The following is a 16,953-nucleotide window of genomic DNA, read 5'->3' on the forward strand; positions in this document are numbered from 1 at the left end:
AATTGCAGGAAAAAAGATTGAAACCTGCAAAATGTTCTCCTTGCCAACAAGAGGGGTGTGAACAGTTTGTGTCATGAACAGTGCCTGTGCCTATAGAAATAGACGTAGTGTATACACCATGTTCCCCAATCCTGGAATGGGGCCCCAGAGTGAAAATGTTTATGAACCTCTGTGCTACACCATTCTTCGTCCGGGTGGGACAGAAGACCACAACAATCTTGGGTTCCGTCTGGTCATAACTTCCAATCATGGACAGAGGACACTGCTAAAATGCTGAATGATAAATTGTTTTATTTGAAAGCCTCCCAGATATAATTCTCTGTCCTATCCATTTATCATAGCTTATCTGGTATACACAAAAGAAACACATGAAAAATTGTATTGTTGATTCACACAAATTAAACATACATAATTACGTTAGCTGTCATTATTCTAAAATAAAAATGTTTTTCCAGCTTAGTTTGCAACCATGGACTAAATTCTCTCCCAAACTATGGCCAGGAGACAAAAAATGTGTTATATACAGTACCAGTCAAAAGTTTGGACACACCTACAGTACTCATTGAAAAGGTTTTGTTAATTTGGACTATTTTCTACATTGTAGAATAAAACTCTGAAATAACACATATAGAATGTAGTAAACATAAGTGTTAAACAAATCAAGATATATTTTATATTTGAGATTCTTCAAAGTAGCCACCCTTTGCCTTGACAGCTCTGCACACTCTTGGCATTCTCTCAACCAGCTTCACTTGAAAATGATTTTCCAACAGTCTTGAAGGAGTTCCCACATATGCTGAGCACTTGTTGACTGCTTTTCCTTCACTCTGCGGTCCAACTCATCCCAAACCATCTCAATTGGGTTGAGGTCGGGTGATTGTGGAGGCCAGGTCATCGAATGCAGCACTCCATCATACACAGCCTGGAGGTGTTAGCCCTAACACAGTCTAAGCACAAACCAGATGGGATGGCATATCACTGCAGAATGCTGTGGTAGCCATGCTGGTTAAGTGTGTCTTGAATTCTAAATAAATCACAGACAGTGTCATCAGCAATGCACCCCCACACTATCACACCTCCTCCTCCATGCTTCACGGTGGAAACACACACATCTGTATTTTTGGAACCAGAAATCTCAAATTTGACTCATCAGACCAAAGGATATATTTCCACCGGTCTAATGTCCATTGCTCATGTTTCTTGGCCCAAGCAAGTCTGTTCTTCTTATTGGTGCCCTTTAGTAATGGTTTCTTTGCAGCAAGTCAACGACGAAGGCCTGGTTTCCGGTTTCCGAGCTGGTCACGGGTGCACCTCAGCCATGCTCAAGGTACTAAACGATATCATAATCGCCATCGATAAAAGACAGTACTGTGCAGCCATCTTCATCGACATGGCCAAGGCTTTCGACTCTATCAATTACCGCATTCTTATCGGCAGACTCAACAGCCTTGGTTTCTCAAATGACTGCCTTGCCTGGTTCACCAACTACTTCTCAGACAGAGTTCAGTGTGTCAAATCAGAGGGCCTGTTGTCCGGACCTCTGGCAGACTCTATGGGGGTGCCACAGGGTTCAATTCTCGGGCCGACTCTTTTCTCTGTATATATCAACGATGTCGCTCTTGCTTCGGGTGATTCCCTGAACCACCTCTACGCAGACGACACCATTCTGTATACATCTGTCCCTTCTTTGGACACTGTGTTAACAAACCTCCAAACGAGCTTCAATGCCATTCAACTCTCATTCCGTGGCCTCTAACTGCTCTTAAACGCTAGTAAAACTAAATGCATGCTTTTCAACCGTTCACTGCCCGCACGACTAGCATCACTACTCTGGATGGTTCTGATATGTGGACAACTACAAATACCTAGGTGTCTGGCTAGACTAAACTCTCCTTCCAGACTCATATTAAACTTATCCAATCCAAAATAACATCTATAATCAGCTTCCTATTTTGCAACAAAGCACCAACCCGTAGCACGCGCTCCAGCAGGTATATTGCACTGGTCATCCCCAAAGCCAACACCTACTTTGGCCGCCTTTCCTTCCAGTTCTCTGCTGCCAATGACTGGAACGAACTGCAAAAATTGCTGAAGCTGGAGACTTATATTTCCCTCAATAACTTTAAACATCAGCTATTTGAGCAGCTAACCGATCGCTGCAGCTGTACACATCTGATCTACCTACCTTATCCCCATATTGTTATGTACTTTTCTGCTCTTTTGCACACCAGTATTTCTACTTGCACATCATCATCTGCAAAATTGTAATAACTGCGCTAGAATGACCTATTTATTGCCTTACCTCCTCATGCCATTTGCACATACTGTATATAAACTATTTTTTTCTATTGTGTTATTGATTGTACACTTGTTAATTCCATGTGTAACTCTGTGTTGTTGTTTGTGTCGCACTGCTTTGCTTTATCTGGGCCAGGTCGCAGTTGTTAATGAGAACTTGTTCTCAACTAGCCTACCTGGTAAATAAAGGTTAAATAAAAAAAAATAATAATAAATTCACGCAGTCTCCTCTGAACAGTTGATGTTGAGATGTGTCTGTTACTTGAACTCTGAAGCATTTATTTGGGCTGCAATTTCTGAGGCTGGTAACTCGAATGAACTTATCCTCTGTAGCAGAGGTAACTCTGGGTCTTCCTTTCCTGTAGCGGTCCTCTTGAAAGTCAGTTGCATCATAGTGCTTGATGGTTTTTGCGACTGCACTTGAAGAAACTTTCAAAGTTGTTGACATTTTCCAGATTTAAGACATGAAGGTCAGTCAAAGTAATGATGGACTGTCATTTCTCTTTGCTTATTTGAGCTGTTCCTGCCATAATATGGAATAGGGCTATCTCCTGTATACCACTCCTACCTTGTCACAACACAATTGATTGGCTCAAATGCATTAAGGAAACATTTTCCACAAATGAACTTCTAACAAGGCACACCTGTTCATTGAAATGCATTCTAGGTGACTACCTCATAAAGCTGGTTGAGAGAATGCCAAGACTGTGCAAAGCTGTCATCAAGGGAAAGGGTGGTTACTTTGAAGAATATATAAAACATATTTTGATTTGTTTAACACTTTTTTGGTTACTACATGATTCCATGTGTTATTTCATAGTTTTGATGTCTTCACTATTATTCTACAATGTAAAAAAATAGTACAAATAAAGAAAAACCCTTGAATGAGTCGGTGTCCAAACTTTTTACTGGTACTGTGTATATATATATATATTTATCAAGACACATATTCCGACTTTCACTAGGCAGTTTAAGTTAGGCGTGTGCACTTCAAGTCAAAATATGGCCTTAATGTGCGTGCATCAAACGTCGAAGGATTTCAGAAATGGTTCAAACATTCCACCACTACCGGCTTCCTTTTTAAGAGAGAAATGTCTGGATTGAAGGGGCTCAAGGGGAATATCCCCAAACTCCTCTCATGTTACAGCTGTAGATGGCTTTAGAGAGGTTTACATCAATACGCCTATATAGAGACATCTGATCTGCCATTCACATTCATACATTTTTGACATAGCCGCAGCTGTCAATGAGAACAGTATTTCGTCTCACATGGGTACATGCTAAACTCATTACAGTTTATGCACTTTTAATATAGCCATAAACATACGACCTTATACCCCTTGAACGAAGGTATCCCAACCTTTTCTTTAGAGGACAACCACCGCTGCCTCCTCCTCAAGCTAAGAGGCCAAATTACAATTTGTCAAAACATTCATCATTACAAGAAATAGCACATCAATTCAGCATTCAAATTATGTCATCATTATCGATTTAGTACTGCTACTCTTTAGGACACACAAAAAAAAACATGACGTAAAAATGTACAACAATGATTAGAGGCTAGAGCTCTTTTTAAAGAATAAATACAATTGAGGTCCATTATATTAACCTGTCCTGTCTCACCACTCAGTTCTATTAAACTGGGCCATGCTGCATTTTCATAACAGAAAGTGCCATGTTATTATCAGTTCAGTCTCTCCAGTCAGACAGCTGAACTGAGGTAATTTCTTACTCGAACCAGCTCTACTTCAGGAGAAAACATGTTGTGCTGTTGGAATGGTAACACAAAATCATTTTAATGCACAAGTGTATCGAGGATCATTAGAGACCATTTTCACATTCATGGTAATCAGTACGTTGTCTGTTGTGTGGATTTGTCCGTACATTAGATCCCCAGTACTGTGCATTTGGCCCCCTCGCCCACTTGATAACCCCATTGGCTTTGTACAATTTGTCAGCTTCTTTAGTAGGTAATTGTGACTAAACTATTTTTGGCATTGCAAACTTGCCAGCCAATGTAGTTCAGGACAGTACCAATACACTTTGCCTCAAACTTCTGTTTTTAAACAAGTCAACATTGAAAAGCCCTATACATTTGACAAAGTTCAAAGATGGCATATCACCACTGAACTGCATTAAGATCAACATGTATGTCAATAAGACAGATAAATAATCACAAGAAGCTTGTCTTTATCAGTAGGGCCAGGACGATACCAGTATATACTCGTCAGTATCGTGGCAGGGAAACAAAGCACGAAGCGGGATTCAATTCTTCAGGAAAACTGTCAGAAACAAACATCATTATGATGCCATCTACAGTCAAATGTATATATTTCCCAAGCTATTTATTTAAATTTACCTTTATTTAACTAGGCAAGTCAGTTATGAACAAATGATTATTTACAATGACGGCCTACAACAGCCAAACACAGACGACGCTGGGCCAATTGTGCGCCGCCCTATGGGACTCTCAATCACGTCCGGTTGTGATACAGCCTGGATTCGAACCAGGGTGTATGTAGTGACACCTCTAGCACTGAGATGCAGTGCCTTAGACTGCTGCACCACTCGGGAGCTATAGCAAACAATATTTAACATACAGTAGGTTTTTAAAAGGACCAAAGAGTTAGCCTGCTTCGGGTTTTCATTTTTGCAACGGAAAAAATAGTGATACTGGTGTCCTTCCGGCCCTATTTATCAGTAAGACATTCTGGCAGGCTGCATTCAGGAACACACTGCTCTATTGGCCAAGTCGACAACAGCCAGTAAGATGTATTTTCTGGGTCTGTTTCGAGAACACTGTTTGACAAAATAGGGATTCAGTATCTCGTACAAAGACTTGTAGGTGTGCTGCACAACTCCAGTACAGTCCTTGAGGTCCAGAGGGTTTCCATCATTCTTTCAAAGTTAGCAACTAACCTTTGATACAAGATTATTAGCAAGTCAATGAGCTTTTTAGAACACGTTAAAAGACTGGCTAAGGGTCAGTAAATGATTAGGACATAACCAAACAACTTAACGGTCCTTCATTAACTGCTATAACATCACCGGCTATGGAAAGAAATATTATATATGAAAACATAAATAAATTGACAGGATATTTCACTCATCTCAATGTTTTTGGTTTTGGGAAGACTAATTACCATATAAGGCTGGCATCATTATTCTTACATTCATGCGAACAGGACTTGAACGATCATTTGGAACCGCTTCATGCCGACCTTGTGGGCAGTCAGACAGACACGCGGAGGCAGAGGAACACAGACACATAGTACAATCAAGCTAAGGAAGGCACTGGAACAATTCTAAATACCACAGATTCTTCTGCTTTCAGCATTCAATCTTGAAAAAGGTACAAATCTAAAAATATTTTTGGGGACATTATTTGTTTTGAAAAATAAAGTTGCAATTGTTAGAAAAAAACTTTTTTTGCACCATTGCCACGTTGTAGTTGACAGAAAAGTAATTTGTTAAAAAAGAAAAAAATGTTTTGCATCTAAAACTCCCCCAGACAATGTATGGCATTTTGGTTATCAAATAAACATTTCAGTGACATGTTTTGCACTTGGTAGACCTTATCGGACCAGAATTTCTCAAACTATTTGCAGAGGAAAAGAGTCTAAACTACTTGTTACAGCCATGGTCAAAACAAAAAAACAAAAATAATCTAAATATAATATTTAAATATTAACCAGATCTGCTGTAGTCAACGAAACATTGCAAAGTGTCCCAAGCAAAAATACATGATCAAAGTAGTGTGCTAAGTTTTCAAAAACCAAAATTCCCAAAATATTTTTTTTTGTAGTGCTAAAGTAAGACTATGGTCACAGTGCTAGCCAGAACTGGGATTTTTCTAAAATGAGCCCAACAAGTCAAGGGAACAGTACTGGCTTGGCAACACGACACCATCTCCTTCAGACGATCACAACTTCAGGAGGTCTCTCGCTCAGCTCCCACCCCTCACGTGACCTGGGTCACTGGGTATCCACTTTGCTGTACTTTACCCCATGGCTCCACGGAGACGATCGCCATGAACACGGCAGCTGATAATTTCGAGGGACAATGCCCTTGACGTTTCCCTCAAAGTACTGGAACAGTCGAAACCACCAGACTCTGGAGAATGGGTTACTCTGGGACGTCTCTTTCAGCGCCTGAATGAAAACACAACAGAGAAAATAAATACAAGTAGAATAATGCCACTTAAGCTAAATTAAGCTACATTTAACACCAGATAATGGAGACCGGCGTGCTGGCTCCCCACCTGCTGGTTGGCCATGGTGTGGTACCACCAGAAGAGACGTGTTGTGATGAAATAAGCCACCACCACGTCCACAGTATAGTGGTCATGGGCCAGCAGGATGCAGAAGATGCCTACTGCACTCAGAGTCCAGCAGAACCAATGGTACCACCAAAACCTCTTAGGGGAATCTGACAACAGAGAAAGACAGGGAAGGGTTAATGGAATATACAGAGAGACATTATTTTGTTTCAATAATCAACAATGAAATGCATTTACCTAACACATTGCTTTGGAACAAACTATGTAGTCTTTCAAACCAGACTTCCACAACCATCCACTAGATGTCACTGCAGCATAAAAGACATGGCTAACGTCACAACAGTACAGTTCAACATCATGTGACACCACTGTTAGCACAGAATTTACACAAGAAGTCAGCTTATCTCTCCATTGCTTGGGAAAAGCTTTACTGCAATTCTAAAACCTTTTGTATGAGCAGTGGAAAACAGCCAACTGGTAATCTCAGATTGTGAAAGAGAAGAGAACAGAGAAAAGGACAGAAGTGCTAAATTTATAATGATAGAGTAAAGTGATGGTGTTAGCATGACGGTAAACCTGTAGCCTACTTTTACCCTTTGATAAACAGATCGACACAACCATGCTAACGCTAACCTATGTAATACTTACACTCTTTGATAAAGAGATATGATAGTGTTAGAATGACTGTGTGGCCGCTGTACAGGTAGTCTCCACACATGGTGTGGGAGCCGGTGATTGACAGGCCTCCGCCGGCGATCAGCTTTATGATCCTCCTCATCTGAACCTCCCAGTTCCCAAATAGCTGCAACGACACGCATACCGTTATGTGTCAATTTGACATGTCAATCATTCAACAATGTCCAGTCAGCTAGTCACATGTCTGTATGCACTCTCTTAACTTTTTTGTTCTCCATTATGCATGCTACATTTGAACTCAAATAGGGAACACAGAAGAGAAACTTTGTGGATCAGGTACAGCATGTGACTCAACCAACACTACATTGCATGCACGCGTGTGCTATGTACACACAGTGTAGTATACACACACACGTAAATGTGCATTGTGCACGGAAACACACAAATAAACACACACACACACACACACACACACACACAGACAGAGAGAGGAAGCCACTTCACAGTTGATCTCTGTGATGGAGGACAGCTTGTTCCAATTCAGATAGAGGTTTAGAACAGGAAACCAGGCCCAGGACATGACAGTACATAGAAAGACCTTCATCTGTTGCTGGGAGTGGAGTAGAGGAGGGGAGGGGAGTAGAGGAGGGGAGGAAAGTTGGAGGGCGGAACGAGGGAACAATACACATCACTCCCAATGGCCTTGGGCAACAGAGGGAGTGGGAAAGTGTCTATACACTGAACTCCCACACACCGCTTTGTTCTGTGGTGGGAGGAGCTACCATTTTGTGACTTCCATTCTTCGACACTTCAAAAGACTTTCAATAGAGAACTATATAGTATATATAAGTGATCAAGTGAGTCACACTTGAACCACATGCTACCTCAGTATAACTTGACCTCATCTGGCTCTTTAGTCACAGGGTTAGGATGTGAAAAGCGAAAACAGTGAAAGGAAACTCATGCCTGATGAGCACTCAGTTTAAAAAATAGCTCTTTTAAGTTGTACACATGCAACAGAATCGTTTTTATCTTTTTCATGTGATCAATGTCCCGTGAAGAGGACTGGGGGGCGTTAAACTGAAAACAAGGTCTAGATCTCTTTCTGTTGAGTTTGTCTTTAGGGGGTGTTGTTTTTAAGATCCAACTGTAATGTTTATATGCAAGAATAGCCCAGAGAATCAGAATACTATAGCAGCAATGACACATCATTGATGGAAATAGATGTGGGCGCTGGTAGGTCACAGTGAGTGTTCGCAACTGACAGCCTACTGTTGCTTGGATTTGGAAGGAAACAAACCTTTGGAGAGCATTGGAAGTGCATCCCTGGAACAGGCAGAGTGGTTATGTACATGGTGACACATCTGTACAGGTAGAGGGTACCCACAATGAAGAAGAACCGACGGATGATTATTGATCTGGACACAGAGATACAGATTATTGGTTAGTTATCTACGGTCACATTCCAGGCTGACTACATTGCAGATGTTGCATTGCAGCAACCTATGGTTGCATGCCACGTCATTGACTGCCAAGTCGAGCATCAGATTGCTATATCATATGTGGTTAGCTCATATGTTAAACGCATATCCAGGCGTGGTGAGATCTGGCAGACGTTTGCAATTTATTCAGCCTGTAATGTAGCCATTGGGTATCCCAGAAAAATAAGTTCAAAGTTGAAGGTTACAATTAAAAAGGTAAACACTGCCCCATCTACTCTTATCACACTACTGTTGTCTCACCTGTACTTGAGCAGGGTCCACTGCAGCAGCCACAGACTCACCAGCAGCATGCCATTGATCTCACAGATAGAGAAGGCCCACTCCACCCGGTCAAAAATGTCAAAGAACTTATCGGGCAGCGGTGGGGTATGCTCCTTGGCCGGCACCCTCTCATGGACCACCGAGATGACCACAGTGGTAGTCACAAAGCAGCAAACTGCGTAGAGGAACGCTACACCTGTCTTGCCCCACTCCTGGGGGAACCCAGAGCGTTCAGTCTCCAACATGGGGATGGGGATTTGGACCATCTCCTTCCGGAAGCCATTAAGCCCCAGCGAACCTTTCCGCAGGGGCTTGGCAGTGCCGTTGGGCAGCCTCCCATGGCCATTGGCGTGGCCATTTTTTTGGTGCTCCTCAATGTGATGCTCGATCCGTAGGGTCTCCAGCCGTTCCAAGAGCTGCCGCCCATTGTCTGAGGAGACCAGTGAGAGGGGCGGGGTCAGGAAGTCATCCGGGGTGAGCCGCAGCAGGACGGGGCCGTCCGCCTGCAGGAGGGAGTCGCCGTACTCCTGCATCCCCTCCTCGCTCAGCCAATGGGACACCTCCTCCGCCGACCACTGCCCCACCTTCTTCATCTCGGCCAATGGGGAAGGGGGGAAGGGGCCAAGGGGGGCCCGAGGACAGAGAGGGAAAGGCTGCAGGAGATATGGCAGTCTATGGAGTAGTAAATCGTCCCCAGCTGTGGCTCATGGCGCTTCAGGAGCATTGGATGGGGACACCCGGAGGACCCAGTCTCAGACTTAGCCTGCTTTGTGCTTCTTCACCTCATTACTTCAATGGGGTTCCCGTATGCCTCTTTCCTGGGAAAGGAGAGAAAAAGGGTTGAGACTTGAGATTCAACCTAGAGCAGACAGTGACCAATCGTTGAATTATAGAAAAGGATAATTAGCTTGTAACATGGCCTTTAGTACCACAGGTCGCTCACTGAAATCAACACTGAAACCAGTTAAGCTCTATTTCATTCAGATGAACACATGCTATCAATTACACACATCATTCAAAAGCTATTTTTACGACAGCAACACTCATAGGAACAACCCAATGTTTCCATCTTTGATCTCTACAGTAGACAATCCTTTCAGAGGACACACATCCTGTGTGGCTTTAGCCTTTTTATGTACCAAGCCACTGAGAAATATCTATGATTGTACCTGACAGCAATTTACCAGTAAACCCACAACAGACAATAACATTGATATGCCATTGTAAACTGTCAACATACTGTATATTACAGCCCTAAAAAAAAAGGTAAATATTGCTGGTTAGGAATCTCCCTACAGTTTGATACAGTATATTGATTTATCAAAGACTTTGATAAGCAGAAGTGACAGGACTTGCTTCAGTATCCCCTAAAACTAACCTAAGTCAGTCATCTTTTAGACAGTTACCACCTAAAACCACTGAACAAATTACAGACCAAGCAATATGATTGCTACTGCTGGGCAACCCAGCCCCCAAAGTGATTCTTATAACCTGTATGCTAGGACTTCCTTGTGTAGTTTTAGGAATCCTGCATTCTCCCTCTAACATGCTGACTACACCGCTCGCGCAAAATAAATGCACAAATACATGTTATTCAACCATTGCGCCAACGAGCGTCTGCGTTGCCAATGGCTAAAATAGAAGTCTGTTTTATTTGTGACGCTGAACACCTCCTCATTGGTTATAGAAGCATATACCCAAGTGCCATCTCCTCATTGGTTATACCCACGTGGGTGATTGAAAGATAAACTGAGGTCGGTCGGGATAATACACCTTATTGTTAAAGTTAGATGCCAATTGCCATATAAAGTTCAATGAAGAAAAAGCCTGGAAGGAGGAGAGATGACTAGAAAGTAGAGGAATGGCCGATTAATTAGGGCCGATTTCAAGTTCACATAACAATAGGAAATCGGTATTTTTGGGCGCCGTTTTTTTTTTTTACACCTTTATTTAATCTTTATTTAACTAGGCAAGCCAGTTAAGAACACATTCTTATTTTCAATGACGGCCTAGGAACGGTGGGTTAACTGCCTCGTTCAGGGGCAGAAAGACAGATTTTCACCTTGTCAGCTCGGGGGATCCAATCTTGCAACCTTACAGTTAACTAGTCCACCGCAATAACAACCTGCCTCGCTCTCGTTGCACTCCACAAGGAGACTGACTGCCTGTTACGCAAATGCAGTAAGCCAAGGTAAGTTGCTAGCTAGCATTAAACTTATCTTATAAAAAACAATCAATCATAATCACTAGTTAACTACACATGGTTGATGATATTACTATATATTATCTAGCGTGTCCTGTGTTGCATATAATCTGACTGAGCATACAAGCATACAAGTATCTAAGTATCTGACTGAGCGGTGGTAGGCAGAAGAAGGTGCGTAAACATTCATTCAAACAGCACTTTCGTGCGTTTTGCCAGCAGCTCTTCGTGTGTCAAGCATTGCGCTGTTTATGACTTCAAACCTAACAACTCCCGAGATGAGGCTGGTGTGACCGAAGTGAAATGGCTGGCTATTTAGCGCGCGCTAATAGAGTTTCAAACTTCACTCGCTCTGGGCCTTGGGGTGGTTGTTTCCCTTGCTCTGCATGGGTAACGCTGCTTCGATGTGGTGGCTGTTGTCGTTGTGTTGCTGGTTCGAGCCCAGGGAGGAGCGAGGAGAGGGATGGAAGCTATACTGTTACACTGGCAATACTAAAGTGCCTATAAGAACATCCAATAGTCAAAGGTTAATGAAATACAAATGGTATAGAGGGAAATAGTCCTATAATAACTACAACCTAAAACTTCTTACCTGGGAATATTGAAGACTCGTGTTTAAAGGAACCACCAGCTTTCATATGTTCTCATGTTCTGAGCAAGGAACTGAAACGTTAGCTTTCTTACATAGCACATATTGCACTTTTACGTTCTTCTCCAACACTTTGTTTATGCATTATTTATACCAAATTGAACATGTTTCACTATCTACTTGAGGCTAAATTGATTTTACTGATGTATTTTATTAAGTTAAAATAAGTGTTAATTGAGTATTGTTGTAATTGTCATTATTACAAATACATTTATTTTTATAAATCGGCCGATTAAATCGGTATCGGCTTTTTTGGTCCTCCAATAATTGGTATCGGTGTTGAAAAATCATAAATCGGTCGACCTCTACTAGAAAGATTCAGTTGACCGTTTTGTGTGGATTAATTGTCAGAGTAGAGGACCTAAGTGCATTTCAGATAAAATAACTCAACGTTTATATCCCAGGACAAATTAGCTAGCAACAGCAAGCTAGCTAAAAAGGACAAATTAGCTAGCAACTGCAAGCTAGCTAATTTGCCATAAACGTTTAATGCTTTTCAACCAGAATTAATATAATTGGTTAAGAGTTTGTTTTGATATTTCAACCTGCGTGTCGTGATCACGTTTGGTGTGGGGGGACAAAATCAATTTGCGCACGATGGCGGACGCACCCGCGCATCCAGTTTGGGCATGGTGTAACCCCCATTCTGTCTCACTGGGTAGCAGAGGTTCTGTTGTCTTTACATCCTGTACGTCTGATATCTGATTGGAGGTTAACTCAACAGTAATGCTGTTGAATTGAGATTTTGAATCCAAACAACTGTTATAAAAAGGGTTCTCAGATGCATTGTCTCCTTCCCTTTGATCCTGACCTGCGCTGGTGAGATATACCCTCTTTCTTTTGCTCTCCGCCCATGGGATTCTTGGAGCATGGACTTCTCTTTCTCCCTCTGTGATCATGCCCAGAATAAGGCCTTGAAATGCTTTGTAACTTAAGCTTTATGCCTTGTATAATGTATTGTTCATTTTACAATGGTATTAAATATCTGCCTTTGATATAGACAATTCTCAGACCTTTCTATTACTTTTACTGATCTATAGACTCTTAAATAGTGCTAAATAATCTTTATGGAGTTAAATAAAAATTAACTAGGCAAGTCCGTTAAGAACAAATTCTTAATTACAATGACGGCCTAGGAACAGCCTTGTTCAGGGGCAGAATGACAGATTTTTACCTTGTCAGCTCGGGGATTTGATCTAGCAACCTTTCGGTTACTGGCCCAATGCTCTAACCACTAGGCTACCTGCCACCCAAAAACTTCTACATTAATATTGCTTGGTTATTTAATAGACTTTGTTAACATATTAATTGCAAAGTCTTATTACAGGTCACATGTGAGGTATGCACATATTGTAAATATTACCCCACTACTCTCAGTTTCCTGTTTTTTCAGCTGTAGCAACCACCACTCAACAGTATGCCTCTATTGCTTTAACTTAAAGCACAACAGCAACAGCTCACTGTATCCACTGTAGTATAAACTGCAACAATCCACATCTGCTGGCTGGGGTGTGTTTATAATTGGTTTTGACAGCAATGGACACAGGGTGTCCCTGCTTATGTTTCAGGGAGTCCATGGTTCAGCTGGAGGCCAAGGCTGTGTTTCTGGAGGCTCAGTGAGGAACTCATAAATCAGCCAGGCTGAGGGTCAGTGCTCAGCACTGGGTCCCACCCCAGTCACAGGGCAAGCAGCCAACAGAACCATTCAACCCTTACCTCAGCCAACCGCCCTACAGACTGGGATACGCCTGCTTTCATGAATACAACTGGCAAGGCTTCAACTCTGATGATACTGATGAGCAAAAAATACAACTTATTTTAACATTCCAACATGTCCAAAACAACAGGTTAGCCCACCACCATGAATGACAGATTTGAACAGCTATAAAATGCTCTTTGTAATGGCTGGCTGTACAGTGGGGCAAAAAAGTATTTAGTCAGGCACCAATTGTGCAAGTTCTCCCACTTAAAAATATATAAATTCATTAAAAATCCTACAATGTGATTTTCTGGAATTGTATTTCTCATTTTGTCTGTCATAGTTGAAGTGTACCTATGATGAAAATTACAGGCCTCTCATCTTTTTAAGTGGGAGAACTTGCACAATTGGTGGCTGACAAAGTACTTTTTTGCCCCACTGTATGTAGCTTGTTTTGACTCAGTGTGAGAGGCAATTCACGACAGGAGTGAAGTAGGGGAAAGGGTAACCCACAGAGGTGGAGTGTAAGTGTGTGAGAGAGAGAGAGAGAGAGAGAGAGAGAGAGAGAGAGATTAGAGATTTGCCGTCACCGAGTCAGCTGCGTGCGGTGGACCTTTGCTCCTTGAATTATCTTACAGGGCAGCCAGTGTTATAATTCCACAGCAGACTTTAGCCATGCTGCTGAGGGGAAAACCACAAATGTATTCAACTCGGGGGTACAACTTTGGTTTTAGAAGTGGAGGGACAACCTGGTGGATGGTCTGGGGGTCCTCTCTCAGAATGTTTTGGGCATCTAAAGATAATTTCCTGCATTTCTACACAATCTAATATGACCCTTTTGGGGTCACTTTTATTGTAAATAAGAATATAATATGTTTCTAAACACTTCTACATGAATGTGGACGCTACCATGATTATGGATAATCCTGAATAATGATAAGTGAGAAAGTTTGACCCACAAATATCAATACCCCCCCCCCCCTCACAAAAATTCAAACCACCTGTTATTCAAATCAAATCAAATTGTATTGGTCACATGCGCGCTAGTGGCGTTTCAATCGGGCCGCGGCTTTTGTGGAGCGATGGGTAACGATGCTTCGAGGGTGACTGTGTGCAGAGCGTCCCTGGTTCGCGCCAGGGTCGGGGCGAGGGGATATACTGTCTATACTGTTACACATGCAGCAATATCTAACAAAGTAATCTAACAATTTCACAACAGCTACCTTATACACTCAAGTGTAAAGGAATGAATAAGAAATGGTACATATGAATATATGGATGAGCGATGATCGAACGGCATAGGCAAGATGCAGTAGATGCTATAGAGTACAGCATATACATATGAGATGAGTAATGTAGGGTATGTAAACATAACACAAAGTGGCATTGTTTAAAACGACTAGTGATACATTTATTACATCCAATTTTTTATTATTAAAGTGGCTAGAGATTTGAATCAGTATGTTGGCAGAAGCCACTCAATGTTAGTGATGGCTGTTTAACATTCTGATGGCCTTGAGATAGAAGCTGTTTTTCAGTCTCTCGGTCCCAGCTTTGATGCACCTGTACTGACCTCGCCTTCTGGATGATAGCGGGGTGAACAGGCAGTGGCTCAGGTGGTTGTTGTCCTTGATGATCTTTTTGGCCTTCCTCTGACATCGGGTGGTGTAGGTGTCCTGGAGGGCAGGTAGTTTGCCCCCGGTGATGCCTTCTGGCGCTGTTGTGCCTTCTTCACCACGCTGTCTGTGTGGGTGGACCATTTCAGGTTGTCCGTGATGTGTACGCCGAGGAACTTAAAACTTTCCACCTTCTCCACTACTGTCCCATCGATGTGGATAGGGGGGTTCTCCCTCTGCTGTTTCCTTAAGTCCACGATCATCTCCTTCGTTTTGTTGACGTTGAGTGTTATTTTCCTGACACCACACTCTGAGGGCCCTCACCACCTCCCTGTAGGCCGTCTCGTCGTTGTTGGTAATCAAGCCTACCACTGTAGTGTCGTCTGCAAACTTGATGATTAAGTTGGAGGCGTGCATGGCCACGCAGTCATGGGTGAACAGGGAGAACAGGAGAGGGCTGAGAACGCACCCTGGTGGGGCCCCAGTGTTGAGGATTAGCGGGGTGGAGATGTTTCCTACCCTCACCACCTGGGGACGGCACGTCAGAAAGTCCAGGACCCAGTTGCACAGGGCGGGGTCGAGACCCAGGGTCTCGAACTTAATGACGAGTTTGGAGGGTACTATGGTGTTAAATGCTGAGCTGCAGTCGATGAACAGCATTCTTACATAGGTATTCCTCTTGTCCAGATGGGTTAGGGCATTGTGCAGTGTGATTGCATCGTCTGTGGACCTATTGGGGCGGTAAGCAAATTGGAATGGGTCTAGGGTGTCAGGGAGGGTGGAGGTGATGTGATCCTTGACTAGTCTCTCAAAGCACTTCATGATGACGGAAGTGAGTGCAACGGAGCAATAGTTGTTTAGCTCAGTTACCTTAGCTTTCTTAGGAATAGGAACAATGGTGGTCAGCATGTGGGAACAGCAGACTGGGATAGGGAATGATTGAATATGTCAGTAAACACACCAGCCAGCTGGTCTGCGCATGCTCTGAGGACGCGGCTAGGGATGCCGTCTGGGCCGGCAGCCTTGTGAGGGTTAACACGTTTAATAGTTTTACGCACATTGGCTGCGGTGAAGGAGAGTCCGCAGGTTTTGGTAGCGGGTCGTGATGGTGGCACTGCACTGTCCTCAAGGCGAGCAAAGAGGTTGTTTAGTTTGTCTGGGAGCAAGACATCTGGGTCCACGACGGGGCTGGTTTTCTTTTTGTAGTCCATGATTGACTATAGACCCTGCCACATACCTTGTGTCTGAGCCGTTGAATTTCGACTCTACTTTGTCTCTATACTGACGATTAGCTTGTTTGATTGCCTTGCGGAGGGAATAGCTACACTGTTTGTATTTGGTTATGTTTCCATTCGCCTTGCCCTGATTAAAAGCAGTGGTTTGCGCTTTCAGTTTTGCGCAAATGCTGCCATCAATACACGGTTTATGGTTGGGAAAGGTTTTAATTGTTGCCGTGGGTACAAAATCACTGATGCACTTGCTAATAAACTCGCTCACTGAATCTGCGTATACATCAATGTTGTTGTTTGAAGCTATCTGGAACATATCCCAGTCCACGTGATCGAAGCAATCTTGAAGCGTTGAATCAGATTGGTCGGACCAGCGTTGAACAGACCTGAGCAGGGTTGTTTCCTGTTTTAGTTTCTGTCTAAAGGCTGAGAGCAACAAAATGGAGTCGTGGTCAGATTTGCCAAAAGGAGGGAGGGAGGGAGGACTTTTGGATCTTAGTTAAACATTCATTATTGGTTTCAGGTGTGTTAGAGCAAGGCCAGAGTGACAACAGTAAGTCAGACCCCCAGGGTCAGGACTG

General features: G+C 42.8%; 1 protein-coding gene across 3 annotated transcripts in view; it reads right to left on the reverse strand.

Moving 5' to 3' along the window:
- Window positions 1–274: 274 nt before the first annotated feature.
- Window positions 275–16,953, reverse strand: part of LOC110528949 (phosphatidylcholine:ceramide cholinephosphotransferase 1) — a 53,663-nt gene continuing 36,984 nt past the window's right edge. For all 3 annotated transcript variants that reach the window (XM_021611119.3, XM_090240424.1, XM_021611124.3), the window contains 5 exons: window positions 8,956–9,794; window positions 8,514–8,631; window positions 7,226–7,379; window positions 6,560–6,726; window positions 275–6,449 (listed from right to left, as the gene is read on the reverse strand). In XM_021611119.3, the coding sequence (XP_021466794.1) occupies window positions 6,273–6,449; window positions 6,560–6,726; window positions 7,226–7,379; window positions 8,514–8,631; window positions 8,956–9,569 (1,230 nt within the window). In that variant the 5' untranslated portion in view covers window positions 9,570–9,794 and the 3' untranslated portion in view covers window positions 275–6,272. The remainder of the gene's footprint in view (window positions 6,450–6,559; window positions 6,727–7,225; window positions 7,380–8,513; window positions 8,632–8,955; window positions 9,795–16,953) is intronic.

Source organism: Oncorhynchus mykiss, chromosome 1, assembly GCF_057628025.1.
Source record: "Oncorhynchus mykiss isolate SJ-2025 chromosome 1, ASM5762802v1, whole genome shotgun sequence".
Classification (NCBI taxonomy): Eukaryota; Metazoa; Chordata; class Actinopteri; order Salmoniformes; family Salmonidae; genus Oncorhynchus; species Oncorhynchus mykiss.